General features: G+C 36.7%; 1 protein-coding gene across 5 annotated transcripts in view; it reads right to left on the minus strand.

Annotated features, from left to right (window-relative positions):
* LOC150085489 (uncharacterized) overlaps window positions 1-24,440 on the minus strand; it is a 265,026-nt gene that overhangs the window by 72,955 nt on the left and 167,631 nt on the right. For all 5 annotated transcript variants that reach the window (XM_090374071.1, XM_090374070.1, XM_090374069.1 and 2 more), the window contains exons 9-10: window positions 23,071-23,168; window positions 14,938-15,069 (exon numbers count right to left, since the gene is read on the minus strand). In XM_090374071.1, coding sequence (XP_090230197.1) covers window positions 14,938-15,069; window positions 23,071-23,168 — 230 coding nt within the window. The remainder of the gene's footprint in view (window positions 1-14,937; window positions 15,070-23,070; window positions 23,169-24,440) is intronic.

Raw genomic sequence — 24,440 nt, forward strand, 5'->3', positions numbered from 1 at the left:
AATAAGTAAATAGGAATGAAGACAAGATTCTGAAAATTTATTTGTTTTTTTTTATATGATTGAAGATTTCAGTGAAGGGGAACTCATTTCACCATAATACCATAATGTAAAAAACCCCACAGGATTCCAGTTATCGGTATTATCACAAATGCAATAAGATTGAGTTTACTACACTTTTATAATAGACTGCGCTAACAGAAAAGCCCAATAAACCCAAAAGTGCAAATTGTTTTATGGTAGTGACCTCTAGAAATGTGTTTTAGAAAAATATCACAAAGGCCTTCAAAATTGATTCTTATAATGGAACATATGATAATGATGAAAGTGTAGTGCAATTTCCATTATAAAAATGACCTTTTAGAGAGATAAATAGCTTAGTTATATAGCAAAAATTTCAAATTCCAAGGTCTCAGAACGAATTACCAAAAAAAAAAAAAAAAAAAAACAATGTGTTATTGGGTTCACATTACAATATTTTCACAATACCTCCATTTATTCCAGTGGGATGCAAAATGCACTTCCACGATTTTTTTAAGTTTGTACCGGCTGGCAAAAACTTACACAAAGTCTAATTTCCGTAAGTCGGGGAGTGTCCGTAATTTAAAACTGCAATCGGTATAGGGTAACGTATATCTTAAACTTGATAGCGTAAGATATAATGTAAAACTTAATAACATAATATGTATCACTGCATTTATAAATCTATTAGCTTAGTGTAGTATTGTCAATTAATCAATTAAATTGTATTTAAATGGAAATCATGCCCAGACTAGAGCAGCAAAGCAACAGACACACCGTAGCAGGAGTGTGGTGGCTTGGGGGAGAACCGAAGGGGGCAATTTCCCTAAAATATGCAACTCATGCAATGTTTGCTGACGTTCTGGAACAGGACACGATATATCTTTGTGTGTGTAGTGCAGAGAGTGTGAAGAAACACCAACTCAGTGTTTTGATGTGTGCCTAGTCTGATTGAAGACTAGGGTAGATACCCTAGAAGGAATTAAAATGGGAGGGTCCATCAAACTCTCCCAATTCAACACCAAAGCCCACATTTGTGCATCAGCCAACACAGTGGCGATCTCCAAGGCACAATGCACTGGTCACACAAGAGGTGGTTATTGTTGGTGCCTCTATGTCAGGGAAACAGGAAATATAGAGTGAAGGACAGAAATAGCACTAGGATATGTCTGCCAGGGGCAAAAGTAGACAATGTTGTAGGGAAGATATCATCCTGTAAAAGTACAAAAGGTGATATTGTTGTACATGTTGGCACTAATGATATTATGAGTAGGAGATCAGAGGACTTACTTAACAAGTACAGGGCAATGTTGGGAAAAAGTCGCAAGTTAGGACTGAATTTGAAAGTGTCTGCAATTCTACCCAGACATGATAGGAAGGAGTACACATTGAGAGCCTTGTTATCAAATCAGCCCTGAAGAGAATGTGCCAGGCTCATGGGGTAGAATATTTCTTGGCATGGATCTGTGCTTGTTAACAGGAGAGAGTGTTTTTACAGGGATGGAATACACTTAAATAGAAGTCCACAAACATTTTTCTGTTTGCAATTTTCCATTAGACATCAAATGAATTTGATTGCTTCAAGAAATATACTGTTGTAGACTTTGCCCTATTCAGAAATGTTGAGTGAAAGTTTTGTTTATAACAAAGGCCCTGCTGTCTAAACTTGTACCTAAACTGCTGTCTAAACTGTCGATAATGTTTCTCAAAGCTTTGACAGAAAGAGATCTGAACTCAATTTTTGTTGGCTGAATATTTTTTCACACTTAGTATTGCCTTGAGGGGAAGCATCAAAATGCCAAGCATTACAAGACAATTTTTTATATTTCAAGGTTCCTTGGGCACTTGTCATTTCTTCAATGTACTTGATGTACCACTGTACATAAATTCTTTCTTCTTTCATATAATAGCATCTGGTAGAACTGAAGCTGTAAAAAAAACCACTACTTCATCTAGTTCTTTATCTTTAACAATATTAAGAAGTACTGGAAACTTATCAACTGATGAAATTTGTGCTATCTCACACATTTATTAGAACATAACTTTTCAATGGGAACTTGCATGCCATGTAGTCAATGCAGTCAAAGTACTTCCTTACTGAGCAAAAGAACATAATCTTCACCTCTTATTTTTGACTCTCCACATCTTGGCAGGAGAAATGACTATGATTTACATTAAGTCAGAATCATCCTTCTAATTTAGTCAACTATGGTAATACATTTTTCAATATTTCTAGGAGTAACAACCTCGGTACATGGATGTAAGGCATGTTCGATTGAAGAAATTCGTTTGGAAGTTCAAACGTTGGTATAACATTTAAAAGAAACAAGCAAATGCTTTATTCAAGCTAGAAGAGAGAAACATGAACAGACTTTCTGCACAAATGAGGTTAACATACCTAGAATTATCAGATTACTTGGTGTGTTTAGTATTGCTTCCACTAGAAGTAATTCAAAAGTTCTTTTTCTTGAGTTCATCAATTTGCCTTCCATCAAAAATTTTTTTGATGAAATGGGTCTAGATGAGTCAGTGGCACTCACTAGTGATTACTTATTGTACTTTTCAATTTTCTAACTCTGAAAAGTGCTCATACAGATTTCCTCACCACTTCTAATCTCTTCTTTTAATAGACTTGAAAAAGGTTGCCACTGTTCTACCAGTCTAGTTACACATTTAACCTAAGACAACCAATGCATACACACATGCTTTTAAATGTTTTTTACTTCACTGGTATACATCAGTTGAAATTATTTAAATCTAACTTTCGATTCAATACTTCTCTCTAGATAGTGGTAAATGTCTACTAACTATTCATCTACTTTTACAGGAAGTCATGTAGCTCTCTTTTCAGTACACATATTAATAAGATAGTTAATAAGATAGCAAGAACGGCCTATTATCATCAAGTACTCAATCTCTTCTTTGAATACCGTTGATACTCGAATTTTACCATAACAGATACATTATCAATACTAAGTGCAGACAGTTTTGTTGAATGAATCCCATATGCCTTCAGGTTGTTCAGAAGATGTCCAATGTACGGTCACCTTTCAAATGCTGGCACCGAGAGCAAGCTACTTTCAGTTTGATGATTTTTTGAATTACGAAAAGTCACCACAGTGAGATATAGCTTGGAATCACTTTGTTTACTGCCACCGTAACAATTACAAATGATCCAATTTTCAGAGTCATCACTATTTGTGAAATGCCTGTTAAATTTTTTGTTCTTCCACAAACATACTTTTCTGCTATTTGCTATCAGGAAACATATTGTAATAGTATTTGTCATATAGTGCAAGGGAACCACAGACTTGGTATGCACAGAACCACAGGATGTGTATGCAAGGGAACCACAGACTTGGTATGCACAGAACCACAGGATGTGTATGCAAGGGAACCACAGATGTATATGCAAGGTATGTAAGGGAACCACAGATGTATATGCAAGGGAACCACAGACGTGTATGCTCCAACTGAAGGTGCTGACGGTGATGTAGCAGATGGAATTTACGATGAACTCCAGGCTTTATGCGAAAGAATTCAAAGACACGATGCTATTATAACTCTCGGTGACTTCAATGCTAAACTAGACAGAGAGGAAATTTTCATGGGTCTATTTGGGAGACAGCCTCCATGAAGGAACAAACAATAATGGTGTTAGAGTAGCTCAATTTGCTGCTGCCAACAACTTTAAGGTCATGAGTACCTAGTTTCCAAGAAAGAATATTCATAAAAGTACATGGAAAATCCCTGGTACAAATCAGGCTAATCAGATTGATCATGTACTGGTCTCTAAGAGGTGGGCTACTGCAATTGAAAATGCCCGTTCTTTTCGGGGCGCCAGCTCCGATTCTGATAATTTTCTAGTGGGAGCCAGACTGAAGTATAAAACAGCTCTAGTAGCAAGAGGAAAGGCTGAGAAACCTAAGTGGTGGAATGTAGAGAAATTGAAAGATAGACTTGTTGAAACGAAGTACCAGGCAGAGTTGGCCTGAAGACTGTGGGAACAGGAAAGCAGTGACAAGATTGAAGATGAATGGACTTGCATAAAGGCTGCAATTCTGGGTGCAGCACATGTAACCTTGGGTGAGACCTCAAGGCCAAGAAACGAGGAATGGTATGATGATGAATGTTGAGTAGCAGTAGAATTGAAGAGACAAGCCAGGGTGAAATGTTTACAATGGAATAGCAGAGCGAATAGTGAACACTACAAGGAAAAACAGCTTGCGCAGCTAGGATATGTAGAAAGAAAAAGAGAGAAGGTTTGAGAAGGAAGGTCGACAAAATGGTCGAACATTACAACAAGAAAGAAAGTAGAAAGTTTCATAAGAAGATTAACGAAAGAACACAGGAATTCCCATCAAAAATTACTGCATGTAGGGATAGTGAAGGGAACTTGATGACTGAGAGAAAGGAGGTTCTGAAACGGTGGAAAGAGTATCTCCTGTCTTTTGAGAGCATTCTCAAAAGGAGAATGCTCTCAAAAGACAGGAGGTAAGACTGAAACATAACAGCTATTGTACTATACAGTAGAACCATGCATTGAAGACCCTAGCTTCAAAGAAATTCAAAAAGTTATTAAGTGCTTAAAGAACTTTAAAGCACCAGGAGCTGATGGAATAACTGCAGTTGCTCAAGAACAGTGGAGTGACACTATGAAGAAGAATACATAATCTGATACTATTAATATGGTCTGAGGAAAAAATCCTGGATGAATGGACACTTGGAATCATACAGTCAATTCACAAGAAGGGTGATAAACTGCTTGGCTCTAATTATAAAGGTATTATTACATTGCTAAGTGTTACTTACAAGGTTTTGTTGGCAGTTATTTATAACAGACTGGCAGCATATTTAGAGAAAATCCTTGGAGATTATCAGTGTGGTTTCAGATTCAATTGCTCAACAACCGACCAGATTTTCATCTTGAGGCAGATACAGGAAAAAGCATTTGAGTATAATATACACTTATTTAACCTCAGTGGTGAGCTATAGTGGGCTCGCAAGAGCCCATTGTTATTTTATTTGAAATTTCGCAAGCCCATTGTTGAGATGATCATTTATTTTACAAATGAAATCCTGCATGCAATTATTGAGTATCCAGAGCTGAAACTACAGTGGGGCAAGCGGGGCCCCTTCCCAGCATTTTAATGGTGAAATCGATCGGTTATGTATTTTAAAATTGCTTAATTTTTGATTTAATTAGAACAGACCTCTGTTTAACCAACTTTTTTATACCGAATCTTTTTAAATTCCCCTTGGTAATTACATTTAAAATACAGTAGTTTCCGTAGAACGAAAATAATTTTCATGTAACGAACAGATTAGGAGAGACAACTTTGTATGCATTGTTCTCACCTCTGGCCTTTAGGTAATCAGAAAACGCGAATTAAGGGTGAAAGGGATTACCGTTCCACAATGTTAGTGGTGCCCATAAAACTTATGCAGCCACATTCCGAGAAGTCGCGCTAGTCAATATGCTTTCCATAGCCAGTCAGAGGATTAAGGAAATTCCCGACATGGATAATAGCCTCTGGTCAACCTGTATTGTGGTTCCCCTTTATTCCGACAAATGGGCGTATGTTTTTCGGAGAAGTGAGTGATCCATGCCTTCCAATTAATTTCTCCTGTCTATGTTTACAAGGTCACAGTAGCTGAATATCTGAGTGATTCCGATATTTTGCACAGTATTCAAAGAACTAGTGACATGGGGGGGGGGAAATCGAGGCAACTAAGATATTATTTAAACTTTACGAAGATGAAATGTTGGCAGATTTTAAAACTTTGTCGAGCCTTTCACTGTGTAGAAAATGTTCTAAAATATAATGGCATACAGGCAATAATTAAAAAAAAAAAAAACTATTACCAATCTCCAAAAAACTAGCGGGAATTAAGGATGATTGCTAAAGAACTTGATGTGGAAACTACAAAGGTCGGTCATGTGTTCGGGCTACAAAGAACAGCTTGTAGCTTGCGAATGGTAATTGCGGGTTAAAGGAATTATCCTGCATTGTGCAAACATTTTGAATCAGAAGTTAAATATTCGGGATTGTTAAAGCGACTTTTAAATCTGGAATTTCTTAACCATTTAGCACTAATGATCGACATCCTGCAGAAGCTCTCTTACATTTCAGAAGCTTTACAGATTCGCTATGGCAAAAGCAGATAAATTAATTATTCGAACTATCAATGCTATTGCTAATTTGAAAAAATTCTGAAGGAAAATATAAAGCTAAAATTGAGAGCATGTTGAAGTGGAAAGAATTTGAAGGAATCAAAATTGAAAGTAAGAACAGTAAAATTACCTCGTGACAAGTTATTAAATGCATTGTTTTATCCTTAAAGGATAAGTTATTAATGCAACAGGGTGATTTTAAATTAAATAAAGAAAATAACCATACCATTGAAAAAAAAATTTTAAACATATTCTACTGGAAATCGTGGAATTTAAAAGAACTTTCGTCTCTGTGGCAAGGCTGAAAACTGAATAAGAAATTTGTTTTTTGAAAAAATTAATGATTTTAGAGATTTTGTTGTCGAAGACAGTTTATTTTTAAAATCGAGCGAAATCCCTTTACAATTAAGAAAGCCAGAAATATCTTTGAAACCACTGCGATTAGCAATGCTGAAACTGAGTGGGCTTTCAGCGTAATGAATAATATCGTGTGAATGAACGAATAATGTTGAAAATTAAACACGCTGCAGATTATGATGACCATATATCTGAATGGAAAACCATTGCTTCAATTTGATCCAGATCGTTGTGTCAATATTAATAAAAAAAGTAAATTTCATATGGCAATTTTTAGAAGAAAATTTTCTTGAATATTTGTGCAATATTTTTTTCATGTAACTTGTGATTTTTGTGTACCTTTTCTAGAACAGTTTGTTTTTTATGTAATATTTGTTTTTATATTCTAGAATGTTCGTGATAATTCGTTACTTGTAATATGGGATATATTTTTGTTATTTTTTATTCGCAATATTAAAATTTTATCATGAAAAAAAAAAATGTATCCATTATATTTCCCTAGTTGTAAAAAAAAAAAAAGAATAAAAAAGTCGCGCGTCTGCCGAGCACGCGCGGTAGATGGTTTTATGTGAAACATCCCTCGCGTCACTATATGACTTCATATGGTTGTGACATCATACTATTAAAAATTTCCAAAAAGTTAGAACTCGAGATATTGTACTGGTCACAAAATGTGTCACACGCTCTAATCTAATCATACTACTAGTGAGTGTCCCACACAGACTAGTGGTCTCAGCATGGGAAGCACCTCTGGCAGACGCCGCGGGTGACGTCACTTCCATGACCGATCAGATTTACTCGGTAGGTACCCCCCCCCAAAAGGATGTTTCCCATCAAAAAGTCGGCAAAAGTGTGAGCCCATTGTCAAAATATTCACAGCTCACCACTGTGAATATTTTGACATAAGTCATATGTGAATATTGAGAGAAGTGAAAATGTAGATTTCAAACAAGCTTTTGATCCACTCAACAGAGAGGAAAGGATAAATGATCTCCTTCTCCTGGGCAAACCTGCAAAGATCATTAGGCTTATAAAAGCAACCCTGGCTAGCTCTAAAGCAGTGGTGAGAATTGACAATGAGTTGACGATTCCCTTTGACATTAAAAATGGTGTTAGATAGGGCGAAGCACTCTCTGCTGTGTTATTTAACTTGGTTTTAGAGGTGGCTGTCAGAAAATTAGAAGTGACTGGCCACAGGCACAAAGACAGTGCAGGTCTGCGCATATGCTGATGATGTCACTATTATCAGTAGGACTAAAGGAGTACTGGAGGAAACAGTGGCCAGGCTGGATAGTGAAGCACAAAGAAGGACTTAGGATAAATGATGCAAAGACAAAATATATGGAAATCCGGAGAACTTAAAAACCAGCAGGTTCTTGTTTGAGCATGTTCAAAATTTCTCCTATCTAGGTTCACAGATAAACCAGTCCAACTCTATTATTAATGAAATTAAGTCTCATATCCTGAGTGGAAACAGATGCTTTTATGCACATGAAAAACTAATGAAGTCCAGAGTATTGAACAGACATTTAAAATTAAGAATATACAAAAGTCTCATTAGACCAGTTGTAACATATGGTTGTGAAGTTTGGACATTAATGAGTAAAGATGAGCAGCTGTTGAGAGTGTTCGAGCCTAGAATTTTGTGAAAGGCCTTTAGACCTGTACAAGACATTGATAGATCCTGGAGGATCAGAATGAATCATGAACATGACAATCTTCTTCAGGGTGCAGCCATCGTCAGATTTGTGAAGAGCCAGAGGCTTGCCTGGTTGGGACATGTTATGAGAATGTATGACAGCAGAACAACTAAGAGGATAATGAAATGGAAACTTACCAGCAGGAAGGCAAGAGGAAAAAAATGGAAAAGATGGAGGGATGACATAGAAGAGGACTTAGAGATCATGAGGATAGGAAGTTGGAGAAGTTTGACTTCTGGGAGGGCTTACTGGTGGAACATGGTTGAGAAGGCTAAGACCCACCCTAGGTTATAATACTAGAAGAAGAAGAAAAGAAAATACAAATTATGTGCTTCCTCCTCACAAAGGTAACTATCCAGTTGACCTCTGAATTTATTCAAACTGTTAGCCTCAACTACCTGTGAGGTAACTTGTTCCAGCAATCAATGACTTGCTAGTTAACAGAAAACTTCCTTGAATTTAGTCTAAACGTCTTCTCCCGTAATTTGAATTTATGGCCCCTAGTTCTGGAATTCTTTATAACAGTGAAAATTCCACCTTCAATGGCTGAACAATGTGCCTACATGGTCAGCCCAACTCAGAAGATCATCATTTTCTATGACTAAATATGCAAATATTACATTGTATACATTGTTCAGTATTACATTGTATACCGCAGATGTTGCATTTTGTGTATTACCACGAAATGCAACATCACTTTTGTAATTTTTCTATCTACTGCAAGCTATCTTGATGCTTATTTGTTTGCAAATGTCTGATCACATCACATTTCCCAATGCTTGAAACCGAAAAATCACATCTACATAGAGTACACAAGGCAAATGTGTTACCTTTCAAATTTTACAATATATGGAAAATTTAGCATGTCTTCTGAAATTTTATGTTGTATTTCTTTAAGCATCTTACTGAAACACATTGTTAATTAGCTTTACACTAAACAAGTATTATGGAATGATTGTAATAACAGAGAAAGGTACTATTATCACACATTTCTATTTTGCAATGGAGAGTACCACAACACACCTGACAGCAATTCATTAACAAAAAAAAAAAAAAAAAAAAAAAAAACAACAAAAAAACAAAAAAACAAAACAGAAATTCAAAATTTAAAAACAAATTCCAATTTTAACATAGCTTTATTATTTTTTTTGTGAATAGAAAAAGACAGAGAAAAACTGAGTTTTCGCAAAAAGATGGAGAAACTCTGTCATCAACTTTATGGCGTTGAGACAGAGAAGGGTCAAATTGTGTAAAAAAAAAAAAAAAAAAAAAAGGACTAATTCTCTGTTGTAAATCTGGAGTTGGCAGCTATGCACAAAGCGGATGAGGATCAACTCTTTTCACTATGGCTTACTTTAGTTGGGTAAAAGGAAACCTGTTTTGTAAAGATGACGCCATCTGAACAGAGGTGAATAAGGCTTTTAATGGCACAAACGAGGCTTTAGGTGTTTTTAGGTGAAGGGAGGGTTAGAGGCATGTATTAAAGTTATACTTGCACCCTACTTAACAGTATTTGAATGCAACCTCAAAATACCATTCACACAGTAAGATGGCAATGATATAGGACTTAATATAGGACCGTGTTAGGGTAGCTAAGAATAGAAACAGGTGCAGATACTTGCGTGTACACCAATGCTACGAGTTTAGTAAATAAATTTGATGAATTTGAGGTATTGCTCAAAACATCAAAGGCAGATATTGTTGGGATATCAGAGACGTGGTGTCACACAGATATAAGGGATGCAGAACTGGAATTTCTGCATTACAGTTCTGCATCCCTTATATCTAAGGGATAACTGGAGTACAACGTCTACAGAAAGGATAGACAGGATAGGAAGGGGGGGAGGGGATATGCTATTAGTTAAGAAACACATAAAAACCAAGGAAGTGAAGCCAGTCGACATCGCCGGACAGTGCAGTGTTGAGTCAGTTTGGTGTGACATAAGCATTGGGAGATCAAAATTGAGAGTAGGAGTGTGCTATAGGCCTAATGACTCTGATGAGTATAATAAGAAACTGTACAGGGAAACAGAGTGGGCCAGTAAATCAGAGAGTCTTATAATGGGAGATTTTAATTTCCCAGATATTGACTGGAATTTGGGGGCTGGTCACTCACACACACTAGCAGGGCTTTTGTGGATTTATTGGATGATTGTTTTCTACATCAGCATGTTCGGGAGCCACCTAGAGGGAGTAATACTCTTGATTTGATTATCAGCAGTGATTCTTCGTGCATTAAGAATCTGCAGATAAATGAACCACTAGGTGGCAGTGTTCACAGTGTGCTGAATGGGATTTACTCAAAGAGGTAACTACCATTAGGGGTAAAGGGAAGGGTTATTGCTTCCGTAAAGGCGACTACGATGGACTGAGACAGTATTTAAATTCTATACAGTGGGACCAACTGATGATGTTACCAACAGCCAATTCAAAATGGGAAGCATTCAAAGAACTTATCTTGGAAGCTACTAGGCTTTACATACCAACTAAGAAATATTGTTCAAGGTTTAGGCCAAAATGGATGTCAGATGAACTAATGAGGCATATGGCAGAGAAGAAAAATGCATGGGATACTTACAAATTAACACATGACACAGAAGCCTATGACAGATACAAGTTGATATGCAACCAAGTTACAAAGGAGGTTAGGCAGGCGAAGGCAGATTACGAGAAATCCTTGGCAAGGGATGCAAAGAAAAACAGCAAAGAGTTCTTTACTTATGTAAACTCTAGAAGGAAGGGGATGAATCAGATTGGTCCACTTGATATTGATGGGTAAACTGTTGATGATCCTGCTCAGGTAGCTAACAAACTAAATGAATATTTTGCATCGACATTCACACATGAGAAGTTATTCAGTGAGGGGAATGCCAGAGGTGTATTCAACTCTAGCAGTAAGCTACAGAATCTTGAAATAACTGGGAGTAAAGTGGAGGAGAAACTGTTGAAGATAAACACAAGAAAGGCACCCGGGGTGGATGGGATCTATCCAGTTATATTAAAGGAGGCAGCAAAGGAAGTAAGCAAACCCTTAGCCATAATTATGAGAGCTTCCTTGGACTCAGGGGAGGTACCCATAGACTGGAAATGTGCAAATGTGACCCCAATTCACAAAGGAGGATCAAAGGCTGACACAAGTAATTACAGACCTGTGAGCTTAACTTCTGTTCCAGGAAAATTAATGGAGGCACTGGTTAAAGAAGCACTGCAGGATCATTTAGACAAGACGTCAGTTATAGCTCAGACACAGCATGGTTTTGTTAAGGGGAAGTCTTGCCTGACCAACTTGATTGGATATTATGATGCAGTCACAAAAGAATTGGATGCAGGGAATAACTTTGATATTATATACTTGGATCTTAGAAAGGCTTTTGATACTGTTGCACATGGAAGACTGCTACACAAATTGGAGCAGTGTGACATTGGAGGCAAATTGCTGCTATGGATAAAGGGGTGGTTGAGGGGGAGAAGACAGAGAGTGGTAATCAATGGACACTGCTCATCGTGGACTAATGTTATTAGTGGAGTCCCTCAGGGTTCAGTGTTGGGTCCATTATTGTTTTCTGTATTTATAAATGATATTGATGATGGTATATCAAGCTTAATGCCCAAGTTTGCAGACGATACAAAGGTTGGCAGGGTTGTCAAGGACACTACTGACACTATGCTGCTGCAACAGGATCTGGAAAGGTTGAGCAGATGGGCTGAGAGGTGGCAAATGAAGTTTAACATTGACAAATGTAAAGTACTACACATGGGAAACAGCAACCCCAGAGCAACGTATCAACTCTGTGGTACTACACTGACAGTGGTAGAGAATGAAAGGGACTTGGGGGTGGTTGTGCAGGCAGATATGAAGTTCTCTGAGCAGTGCAGATGGGCTGCAAGAGTAGCTCATGGAGTATTGTCAATGATATACAGGAATTTTTCCAGCAGGGATAAGGAGGTGATTATTCCCTTGTATAAGGCAATGGTCAGGCCACACCTAGAGTACTGTATACAGGTCTGGAGGCCTCATTTCAAGAAGGATGTAGAGCTGCTGGAACAAGTACAGAGAAGGGCAACAAGATTAGTGAATGGACCAAACGGTGCTCTTACGAAGAAAGGCTTAAATTTTGCAAATTACAGTATCTGGAGACTAGGCACCAGCGAGGTGATCTGATAGAGGTGTATAAAGCCTTGAATGGTTTGAGCATGCTCAATGCTGATGGGATTCTTCCTCTAGCTCAGAATAATCACCTGAGAGGGCATAAATTCAAATTGAGGAAAGACAGATGTAGGATAGACGTGCGGAAATTTGCCTTTAGCCAGCGGGTGGTTGGTTGGTGGAACAGACTTCCATCCCTTGTAGTGGAGGTTGATAGCCTAAATAAGTTTAAGGCTCAGCTGGACAGGTATTTTGAATGAACAGAGGGGTGAAGTGGAAGTGGGTTTTTTTTTTTTTTTTTTTTTGGCTGATGCTGAATAAGCTTGCTTTCTTGCATCAAATGCCTCTACTAATGCTAATGCTAATCAAAAGCAAACAGAGGTTACAAAGAAAAACTTGTTTAATTAGCAATAAGGCATACACCAATCTAGTAAACAGTAATAAAATTCAAAATTTAGCCTATCTGTATGGCAATAGAAAGTCTGTTTACTGGGGGTGGCGGAGAACTCAGGTTGATTCACTGAAACCAAAATGAATAAGTTTGAGCTTCTGATCAGGTCAACTAATGCTGATACTGTAGGCAGAGTGAGACAGTGCTGTCATCTGGAGATAAGATGCAAAGAATTTCAATATGGTGAATGATGAGTGTACAGGAGAGATACTGGGATAGAGGGAAGAGAGATGCCTGAAAACAAGACTAGATGTTTCCAACATCCAATCAAGGCCAGGTAGAAGCAAGAGTTTACTGTGTGTGACATGGCATGACATGATTAGTGGTAAAGGTAAGATGATAAGTGAAGATTGTTATAGAATAACTTTAAAGAGTGTGATATAAATCTCTTGAGGTAACTCATAAGCAAGTGTGAGCACCACATTATGGAAGACTATTGTGGAGTAAATTTTGAAGTAACTTGATGGCTGTTTTTCATTACAACATGCCAGAGAAGATAAAAGGGGCTCAAGCATTCTTGATGACAGTAAAAGAGCTGAGAGCAGGTAGTGAGCACAATATAATGAAAGGGTAATATTGGAATAAATTTCAGAAAAAGGAAAAAAATCAAAAGGAAAGGGCAAGGGCTTCAATTTTTATTGTGAGGGGAAGCACAGAAAAGTATTTTTTTAGGCTCTTAGCTGGAATGACAACTATATGTTGTGGGATACAAATGCATTATATTTAAGTGTGTTTAAGGGATTTATTCTAAATGCCACTAATATATTCATTTAAGTTAAAAAGTACTGCAAAAGAAAGATGCCAAAATGGATAACAAGAGAGCTTAAAGGTTTAATTGGGGAAAATAAAAAAAGCATGGGATAGTTGCAGATCACTAGGAGACACTGATTCATATTATGACAATTAGCAAGCACAATAGTAATAAAAGAAATGATGGGTTAAGACATCCAAAAGCTGAGTATAATATATCACAAGCAAAGAGGGTTAATAAATGAGGAAAGAAGTCCTACTCATAAAGGAAAGAGTAAATCAGACAGGCCTCTTACAAGATGAAAATAGCGGATTCATAAGAGACAATGTATGGTTAAGATAATACAATTACATGCTGCTATCTGTTAACGGTGTACAGTAAATCCTCGATTTAACGGATCCCGATATAATGGATTTCAGTTTTAACGGACCGGACAAATAATAACACAGTAACGTACATATTAATCTTGACCATATTATTTTTTTTAGGTTATACAACAGCTTCAGTGTTATTAAAAATTAATAATAATTACCTATTTCCATTATCGTTTTGATAATTACCTACTTTTATTTTTATAATCAAATTCAGGAAATTGTTTTTTATTCTTTCTGAAAACGTGTTCAAATAGCTGTTTTCCCAGATTACAGATAAGAGCAGGTGGTGACTTGTGAGCTGAATGTGACTCGGGATGCTAAACTGCAGGTCTACCGACTCGCTTTGTTTTGATCTCAGTCTGCCTCAAGCTATTGTGCAGTCAGGTTGTATACAGGGTCTTTCTGTGATTTCTGAATTGTGACTTTATTTATTAAATAATTTTGCAATCCTTACAATTTAAAATGGCATCAAGTGATAGAGGAGTTAAAAGAAAGTGTGTCTCAGTAGCACGTGTTTGTGAAATTTACGGTGTAAAAAAAAACTGTTAATGATAACCACAAATCAAAGGCCAAATTGCAACATTTTATATTTACAACAGAATATTACATATTCTTTATTATAATTTAATAATTTTATGATGTACAGTACTGTATATTGTATTAAAGCTTTTTTTTTTACATTAAGAACAATAAAAAATGTCCCCTCAGGTTACATTCGATTTAACAGACTTTCGGCATTAACGGACACCCCTTCTCCCCTATCAGTCCATTAAATAGAGGGTTTACTGCATATATATTTCAATCCTAAATTTATCTATCTGTGAATTTCCTTTAGTAGACCAATTATTTGAATACTGCAATCTATGCTTAAATATACTTCTAAAACTTTTTTTTTTGTACCTAATGTAGCACTGTTTAAATACACAGTAGAATTTTTTTAAAAAATACCCTAAGTATTACAAACCCGGTGGTGAAGCAGGAGATGCCATGTCTAAATAGTCTCCATTTCCACTTGAAGGTGGAGAGGTATATTTTGATAACACATCTATAAATAATGGAGCCATGTGTAAGTAACCATGCTGATCACTTTGCATTTCTGAAAAAAAAAAAAAAAAAAAAAAAAATTATACAAATAGATTATTTTAAAAATTATGTTAAGAAATTCCTTAGTCTTCTAATGTTTGCATAAAAATATCAAAAAGCAATGACACAATAGCTGATATATAATTAAGTAGAAGCACAAACCAAAGACAATAGATAAAAATATCAGTGCAGTGGCATTAATATTTTTCTTAAAAATGTGGCACTTATATTACTATAGTTGATAGTAATGTATAACTGCCACTCTTTTTCAGTTTTCCTGGAAGATTTCTAGTTATCAAGCATCATTTACAAAAATGTTTATTTTTCTTCTGGATGATTTCAGTCATTTCTGTAATATGTTTTTCAAGTACAGACCTACTAAATATATTGATATAGACTTTAAAGCTGCCATCAGGTGATCTATTGCATGGTTTAGGTTTTATTTTAGAAACATAATTAAGTGCACATAAATGAGAGAAACTTCACACCATGTGTGTGAAATAAATAAATTTTAGTTTACCATTACACACTACTTATATGATACAACCACATCTAGACATAACTAGATTAAAATACTGTATATTTTCTGGCCCTGTTACTGGATTCTTGCCAAATCCTACCAGCAGGTCAAAAGTCTGGAAAGTTATGGAGAACAGTATGTATCTATAACAACACTCCTAGAGACATGTCTCCATAGATTTTATCTGTAGAGACAAAATTATAAAACTCCAGATTTATTTTACTCTGGGCCAAGTGATCAATGTGCCTGTTTCAGTCAACATGATGGTCCATCGCTTGCCAAAGGAGATTGATCAAAACAGGCACATTGATCACTTGGCCCATAATGCTATATTGTCCATATGCATGTCTCAGGTGCACATATAAAATGCAGGAAAATTTAGGTGCTGCCAAAGATGTTTCACATCAAAAACCTGTCTCAGTGGAAGCTGCCAAGCTTACCCCATTCACAAAAAACCATGACAAGTTCAGTCCAATGTAATAACAAGGTTGCCTGTTTTTTTTTTTTTTTTTATTTTTAGTATTCAAAGCTCTATTTGATCAGGTTAGTAAGAAAATGAGTGGTTAAAGCACTGCTTCAGTATTTGGTGGACACCCCTCTCTACTGATTGTATCAGATAATGATGCAGTAATTCTCTGATGACAGTCACACAAAAATTAATTTGGCTAAAGAAGACATAAGCAAAGCGGTTGTGATAGAGGAAAATATTATCGCCGAACAGCAAATGTTGCGGAGCGATGATAAATACCTTAGAATCAGCCCAGGAGAAACTAATGTAACGCAGAGCTTACTGTTTGACAAGCATGCAGAGGAACTGTCCTTTCCCAGCATTTATCTTAGACAATTCAGAACAATCGGAGAGAATTTGCGTGTGACTCCATTCATGATGGCAACAAGCGAGCTCAAACAATCTGATGAAGGTGTTACTCCATATCACCTCTTTTATGTAGCAATGAAGGTAATCAGATTGAGAACATTAACAGCTGTATTGAAAACAATTTGGCCATCCTAAGGACAATTCCAAACTCTACCTACTACTGGGCTCAACGTAAGCACAATCTATTCATCATGATTAGACAGCCTGGTAAATCTACAATGTTCTCTACTCTGAGTGACAATGAAATCGGTTGGCCGTGCTTGCTTCAGCTATTGTACAAGTTACAGAATAAGGGGTGTGATATTAGTGAGGATGACACTGACTTCATGCAGAAGGTGACGCTGTAACTTGTGCAATATGCTTCAAGAAGATTGTGGATGTAATTATGAACATATTGCAGTTTAAACGTTATAGCCCATTTGGTCAATTTTATGTGGTCAACTTTTTCATGCACATAGAATTTCAACATTGCAGTAGTCCACACATGCACATTTTGCTGTGGCTAAATAACACTCTAACAGATCCTTTGAGCAAGAACAAAGAAGATTCCATTGCAATGATCGACAAGTTAGTGTCTGTTTCTGATAGTGAGGCTTGGGAAGCATCAAGCTTCAAACACACATTCATGTGTTACAAGAAAATAATACCGGATAAACGACAGACATGTCGGTTGAAGCACCATTCATGCCTTTTCGCACAAATGGCTTGAAATCGACAAAATCGTATCGACACATGATTTTGCAACACGGAAATGCATGTCATAAAATCATCATTTCTGGTTTGATGATCAAATCAACAAGCTGGAAATGACGTCAAGTGACCTAATTTCCATACAAAATCATGATTTCCAGTTTATTGATAAAATTGCCAAACTGGAAATGTCATCAAATGATGTTAATTTCCATCACTGACACCTCTTTTGTCCCTTTGGAATTTACTATTCTGTTATAAGTTTGTGATGCGTCATTTCCAGTTTGTCAATTTGATCTACTGGATATGATAACAAATGACATCATTTCCATGTTGCAAAATCATGACAAACTGGTTTTATTTCAGTCCAAAATTTAGTAGGCACTGCCAAAAACATTTTCAAATCAAAAAGTCTCTATTTGAAGAACCATTTATGCCTTGTCGCATGAATGGTGCTTCAAATCAATGAAATTGTGTCAACAGTGATTTTGTGACATGTCATTTCACATAGCAAAATTGACAAATTGAACAAACATTCCTGTTTGTTGATCAAATTGAACAAACATTCCCAAGCAAAATCGCGATTTCTGGTTTAAATCGACAAACCAGAAATGACGTAAAATGATGTAATTTCCTATTATTGACATCTCTTTTGTCCCCTTGGAATTCACTATTATGTCATGATTTTGCAACACCTCATTTCCGGTTTGTCCAAATAAGCTGATAAACTGTAAATGATATCAAAGGACATCATTTCCGTGTCGCAAAATCATGAAAAATTGGTTTTACTTCAGTCTGAAGTTCAGTAGGTGCTGCCAAAGATGTTTCACATCAAAAACCTGTCTCAGTGGAAGCTGCCAAGCTTACCACATTCGCAAAAAACCATGACACGTTCAGTCCAATGTAATAACAAGGTTGCCTGTTTTTTTTTTTTTTTTTCAGTATTCAAAGTTTTATTTATTATGAATTTGTTAAAAAATGGTCAGATGATAAGCTACTAGACATCTTATAAAGAGGTCTCATTCAATCAACAGGGGAAAATGTGGAGAAAATGCTGCTACACACAATACATATTAAAATATTCTGCTATATACTCCATTCAAGAATTTTTAGACCAAAAAATAGTGCAGCAGTACTCCACTCTTCATTTCACCTGACTTTGATCTATGTAACTTTTCACTTTTCCTATATTCAAAATGAAGTGGAAAGGATGAATATTTGATAACATTTCAACCATTTAACAGAAATACAATTAACAACTTTCCCACAGTTACAGAACTCCAGTGATTTGTCCATAAGTAGCAGAAATTGTTCAGATACTTGTATATCATCAAGGAGAGGGAAATACTTTAAAGGGGACTGCTTATAAAAATGTATGCACACTGTTTTTTTAAAAAAGCAAAGTCTTGGAACTTTTTATCAGACTTCATATGGATAGCAGTGATTCCAAATTAATGTACCAACTGTATGACACTACACTCAGGGCAGTGGAAAATGGAAAAGTGGAAAAGACCTGGAGGTAATCATGCAGTTGATATGTAGTACTCTGGGAAATGCATACCAGGCTGTCAAGGGAGCTTGTGGGGTTTTACATACAAGAATTTTGTCAGCAGGGATAAGGAGATAATTATCCCATTGTACACTGGTGTGCAAAATTTAAGGACCAGTCAGGTTTTTACCTGTAGCTTCTCATAGGAGTGGCCAGGATATGAGAAAAGCATACCAAAGGAACCTCATGAGGTACAGAAATGATGAAGGAAACAACACCTAAACAACAATGGAAACAAAACGGTATAGAGGGACTTTATTCAAAAATGGCAACGTAGCACTGGCTGCCATGATACAAATGCATCACTGCCAAAGATGGAACAAAGGAAAGAGGTGGTCCCCATTAGGAGATATGGCCAACCCTAATGTCAATGCAGGCTTTGCACCACCTGTCCATACTTAGAACAATGCTGCTGATAAGTTCTTGTGGTAACATCGTCCATTCCTCTGTCAGTGCTATCTTCAGCTGGTGAACGTTTTCTGGTGGAGTGGACATGCCACTAGGCATCTCATATGTGTTCGATGGGATTTAGATCGGGGGTAACGGGCAGGCCAATCTATACGAACAATGTCCTCACTTTACAAAAGCATATCAACAGCTGCAGTGCGATGGGGTGTGGCGTTATCGTCCATAAACACAAACTTGGGGCCAATGGCACCTCGAAACAGACTCACATGGGGAAGGATTACCTCAGTACAGTAGCATGCACTAGTTACAGTACCGCCTTACAGTATCTGGAGTTGTGTATGTCCATCCAAGATAATGCCTCCCCAGACGAGAACACCTCGACCACCATATAGATCCCTTTCAGTGATGTTTACGGGGTGATACCGAATCTACTCTCATCAGTAAAGAGTACCTTAAGTAAAGATTTTGTGGTTGTAACCTTTAGAAATAGTGTTGGCTTAAGTTTTGCAAACCAGTGTATAAGGCAATGGTCAGGCCACAACTTGAGTTCTACATATGAGTCTACATTTTAGCAAGGATGCAGAACTGTTGGAATGGGTGCAGAGATTGGAGAGAGGAACCAAGGAGTGCTCTTACCAAGAAAAGCTTCAGTTCTGCAGATTGCAGCATCTAGAGACTAGGCAACTGATATGATTGAGATGTTAAAGCTTTGAGCAGACTGAGCAAACTCAATGCTGATGGGTTCTTCCTCTTGCTCAGACTGCACACACAAGGGGACTTAAATTCAAATTGAGTAAGGATGGTTGGAATAGATGTGCAGAAGTTAGCCTTTAGCCAGTGGATCGTCAATCTTTGGAACAAACTTTCATCTGCTGTTGCTGTGGATAGTTTGAATAAATTCAAGGAAGAACTAGGCAAACTATTGCAATGGATGGACAGATGATGTGGGAAGGTGTTTTTATTTTGGATGATGCTGTATAAACTTGCTTTCTTGTATTATTTTTTTGAATTACTAATACTGTACAAGTATGAATTTTCCACAGAAACAAATTACCGTATTTCCCCATGTATAAGAGACACCTTAATTTTGGGGCCCGAAATTTGAAAAAAAAAAATTTATTACATAAAGTTATTGAACTCAAGTTTTATTCTTTATAAAATTCATACAACTCCTCTTCACTGTCAAAACTCCCATCCATTAGCTTGTCCTCATCTGTGTTTGATGACGAATTACTGTTTTCATATATTGCCTCATACTCAGTTCCATCTATAGCATTTGAAATGCCACATTTCTTAAATGACTTGACAACAATCCCAATCTTGATATTATCCCAGGATCTTTTCACCAGGTACAAACTTCTCCTATAGTTGGTTTCTTCACTCTTCCTGCTGGTGTCAAATTGTCCCCAGAAGACGTCATCCATTGGTTCCATTAGTTCTCATGGCAGCTTTGAAGGGTTTGTTAATGCTGACATCAAGTGGTTGGAGCTAGGATGTCAAGCCTCCAGGTATGACGGCAAGTTTTGTTTTTTGCTCTGCAGCAATCTTCTTTGTGTTTTTTGTTATGTGTGCCCTGAACTGATCAAGCACCAATAGGGCAGGTTTTCATAAGAGCCCACCTGGTCTCCTGCTCCAAACTTTCTCAAACCAGATCTTCATCCCATCCTGATTCATCCAACCCTTGTCATGAACGTGGACAATCACTTCGAGGAATGTCTTCTTTTGCTTTTGAAAATCAGCATAGGAGACAGCTTGGTTCTGTCGGCACAACAAGCTAGAACAACTGTATAATGGCTCTTTTCATGTCCACTTGTCTTTACAGTTACAGTTTTCACTCCCTTCTTATCAACAGTTCTGTTACTTGGGACATCAAATTGAAGGGGACTTTGTCCATATTTGCAATCTGTCCCAACTCAAACTGATGTGTCTTCTGACACTGAATGACAAAACAATGAAATTCAAGGACCTTCTGCTCATAGCTTTCAGTCATCTTTTGGGCAAGTCTGGTGCGTGCACGCATGCTTAGTCCATTCCGTTTCATGAACCTGAAGCACCAATTGTGTCCTCCTTTGAAATCAGTAACTTCTTTTTTATAAGCAATTCTTCTTGCTTCACATGCTGAACCACCTTTGTGGACACAGGAATTCCAATTGCCCTTTGCGCTTCAATCCATATCTTCAATTCCCTCTCTAAATCAAGCCATTTTGCTGACTTGCCTCTCATGGCCTTCTTCTGCCGTGGCATTTTCAGTAGGATTTCTTCTTCCCGTAGCCAGTCTCAGATTGTTTTCTAGTTGGAGGAGGACCAAACTTAAGTTCAGCAGCACGATTTCCATTCACTTTTGCAAACTGGATCACTTTTAACTTGAATTCAGCACTGTACAAAAATCTTTTGAGCCATTTCTGGGCAGAACGTGGCAAAACGTAACCTAATATACCGTAACAAGTGTGAAACAATGAGCACAGAGACAACAAGCACGAAAAAGCGGGAAATGCAAGTAAAAAAAAATCTACAACCACTGTATAAGACGCACCCAGTTTTTAGACCCCAAATTTTTCAAAAAAAGGTGTGTCTTATACATGGGGAAATACGGTACTCACCACTGACCAACTTGCTCCTTCTGTGATATTTAATTTCAAATATCACCAGAAGAAGGCAATGATGTTCAAAGTGAGATTAATGAAACATAGGGTTCACACGAGTAACAAATTTACCACAACTGCTCAATGTATCTACCACTAAATTCCAGTATATTGTAGGTGTGGTATTATCCTGTTTATAGCAGTAAATAAGACATCCAATGGAACTGCTACAACTTCCCAGTGCATGGCATCTTTCAATGATGGCAGTGATGTCATATTATCTCTGAATACATCATACCCGAGGTAATCCCACAAATAAAAATCAGCTAAGTCTGGGGATCTAGGAGGGTCAATCATGTGAACGTCTGCCAAGTAGACAGCCTACACCAAAGACTGATGCAAGTGACTGTTCTACTGGATGCACAATACGTATGTTATACTGTCACCTGGGTTCCAATTTTTGAAGGCTAGGCACAATGGTGTTGGCATAAAGGTCAACATATTGTTTACCTGTGACTGTGCAGGTTTTTAAGCCAGTGACATGATGTTCTGCAAATGAAAATGATTCCATGATGAACAAAAACGGAACCACACTGCACTGTTACCTTTAATGCTGACAGAACAGAACAGAGCTGATGTAGGGTTTCTGTTTCTTAAATGCAACAGTTGTGAGTGTTAACTTCCCTATTTATCAATAAACAGGATTAGTCCTCTCAAAACACATAGAACCACTTCTTGTCCCATTTAATATTTGTAAAGGTCCACCTAGTGGTTTATATTTTTATGTATTTTCTTATAGCCTCAGATGAAAAGAACAAGGCAGCTATGGAAATGTCAGACCAACCCTCTCCTCTATTTTTTTTTTTTTTTCAATTTTTAATATACAATGATTTTAATCCAGAAATAAAAATCATTTGTTTTTATGCAGTTGTATTCTTTTTTTTTTGGTTATTTGTTTACTTGCATAACTCATTAAATGTCCTTACAATTTATTTATGTTAGTGAGGTGACAGCTAGGTAGAAATTAAAAAAAAAAAACTTTGTAGCATGGGATAGTAAAAGCATAAGTAAAAACATGATGTAACTTACAAAAAAACAAGGAAACCTGCTTATCACCCACATCTTTACAAGGGTGATAAGCAGGTTGCATTTAGCTCCTGTAGATCACACAAAGTGTACAACATTATGGAATACATCCATGCATTTTGTTGTTACATAATGGTACCACATTTTTACTTTAAGTGTATTATGTTAACCTAGGATACCATAATTCAAATTTTAAAAGCAAGCTGGACCTTGTCTATCTAACAGTAATTTAAAATACAGAATACTGAAGTTATGATTAAAAATGCAGAATAACAGAGAATGCTTTGAAAAGGTTTACTAACCTCGTCCAAGAGACATAGAGAGGTAGTCATCCACAGGCTCCTCTTTAATTGGAGGTTCTGTATGAAGAGTACTATCTGTGGGTAGGCTGTGAGGAAATCTGAAACAAAAAATGCAGGAAGATTAATAAATTTTGTATTATACTTATCCAGAGAAAGTGTCTTAATATGAATATGTATTATACATAAAAGAGAAAGCAATTTTTTTTTACTTTTGTTTTTCCCTCCAGTGTAGCATGGTTTATTAGCATTTATTAGATGATTAACCAATGATGATTAGTGAATATTTATATCAACCAATTACTTTAGAACTGTTTAAACAAAGCTACATTATAGTGCCATTGTTTAGAGCAGAGGGTCCCAAACTTTTATACCTTGAACTATCTTAAATTTTTTCATAAATTTCACAAGCTCTCCTCCCCTTCAAGTTCCAGAACAAGTGCAAATAAACAGGTCTGACAAAACTTTAGCTAGGAATATACAGTAAACCCCCACTATTCACGGTCGCTGATTTAATATAAAATGAAACCTAAAAAAAAATGTGAATTTTAAAGCGCCGTGAACATTTTCCGCCATAAAAAAACATGGGGGTGGCTAAAATTATCTTTCCCGGTCAAAACAGTGCTCAGTGGGTGGGGAAAGGGGTGACAAAATCGTGAGCGTGGATGTTTCTTGCTAATCCTTGTTCAGTATGTGTTATGCGCTTGTCATGTGAGGTTTTGTCGTTTGCTTTTAATTTATATGCTTATAAATTGAATAAATTTATCAATGGTGAAAGTGTCTCCTCAGTGATTTACAGATTGGTAATTATTCATCTCGCCCTTTGATACTCTCCTCCTTTATGATAGGAGACATAGTAGGACATCCCTAGCTTTTGTCTTCTCGCCTTTCAACCCGTGCTTAGTACTAAAGTATTATATGTTCCTACAACTTTAATGTTTGGAGTTATCACTGGAGAAAAAAAAAAAAAAAAAAAAAAAATCAATCTCTAGTCTGTAGGGGACATTTTCTGAATTCAAGGATGTTCTCATAATTACAGCTACAGATTTGCCCATATCTTTTGCTGCTTCTTTTAATATACAGGGGATCCTTGTTATCCGAGGATAATTGGTTCCAGAAAATTCCACTTAAAATGGGGAACAAATTTCGTAATGTTTATTATTTAAATAAAACTAAATGCAACTAGACATAATATTTTAAGAGTTTAAGATTCTATATCATATCGGTGTAGATACACCATAGACAATTCTTAAAGAAAAACTACAATAGAAGTGTGAAAGGCATCATTTCATCTGTATCTCATATTGTACTCATCCTTCACAATGAGTTGCCATGTATTGCACTACCTCGAATAAGTACACTTCACTAATAGA

The sequence above is a fragment of the Mastigoproctus giganteus genome, chromosome 5 (genome assembly GCF_048544385.1).
Source record: "Mastigoproctus giganteus isolate SK-2022 chromosome 5, ASM4854438v1, whole genome shotgun sequence".
In the NCBI taxonomy this organism is placed as follows: domain Eukaryota; kingdom Metazoa; phylum Arthropoda; class Arachnida; order Uropygi; family Thelyphonidae; genus Mastigoproctus; species Mastigoproctus giganteus.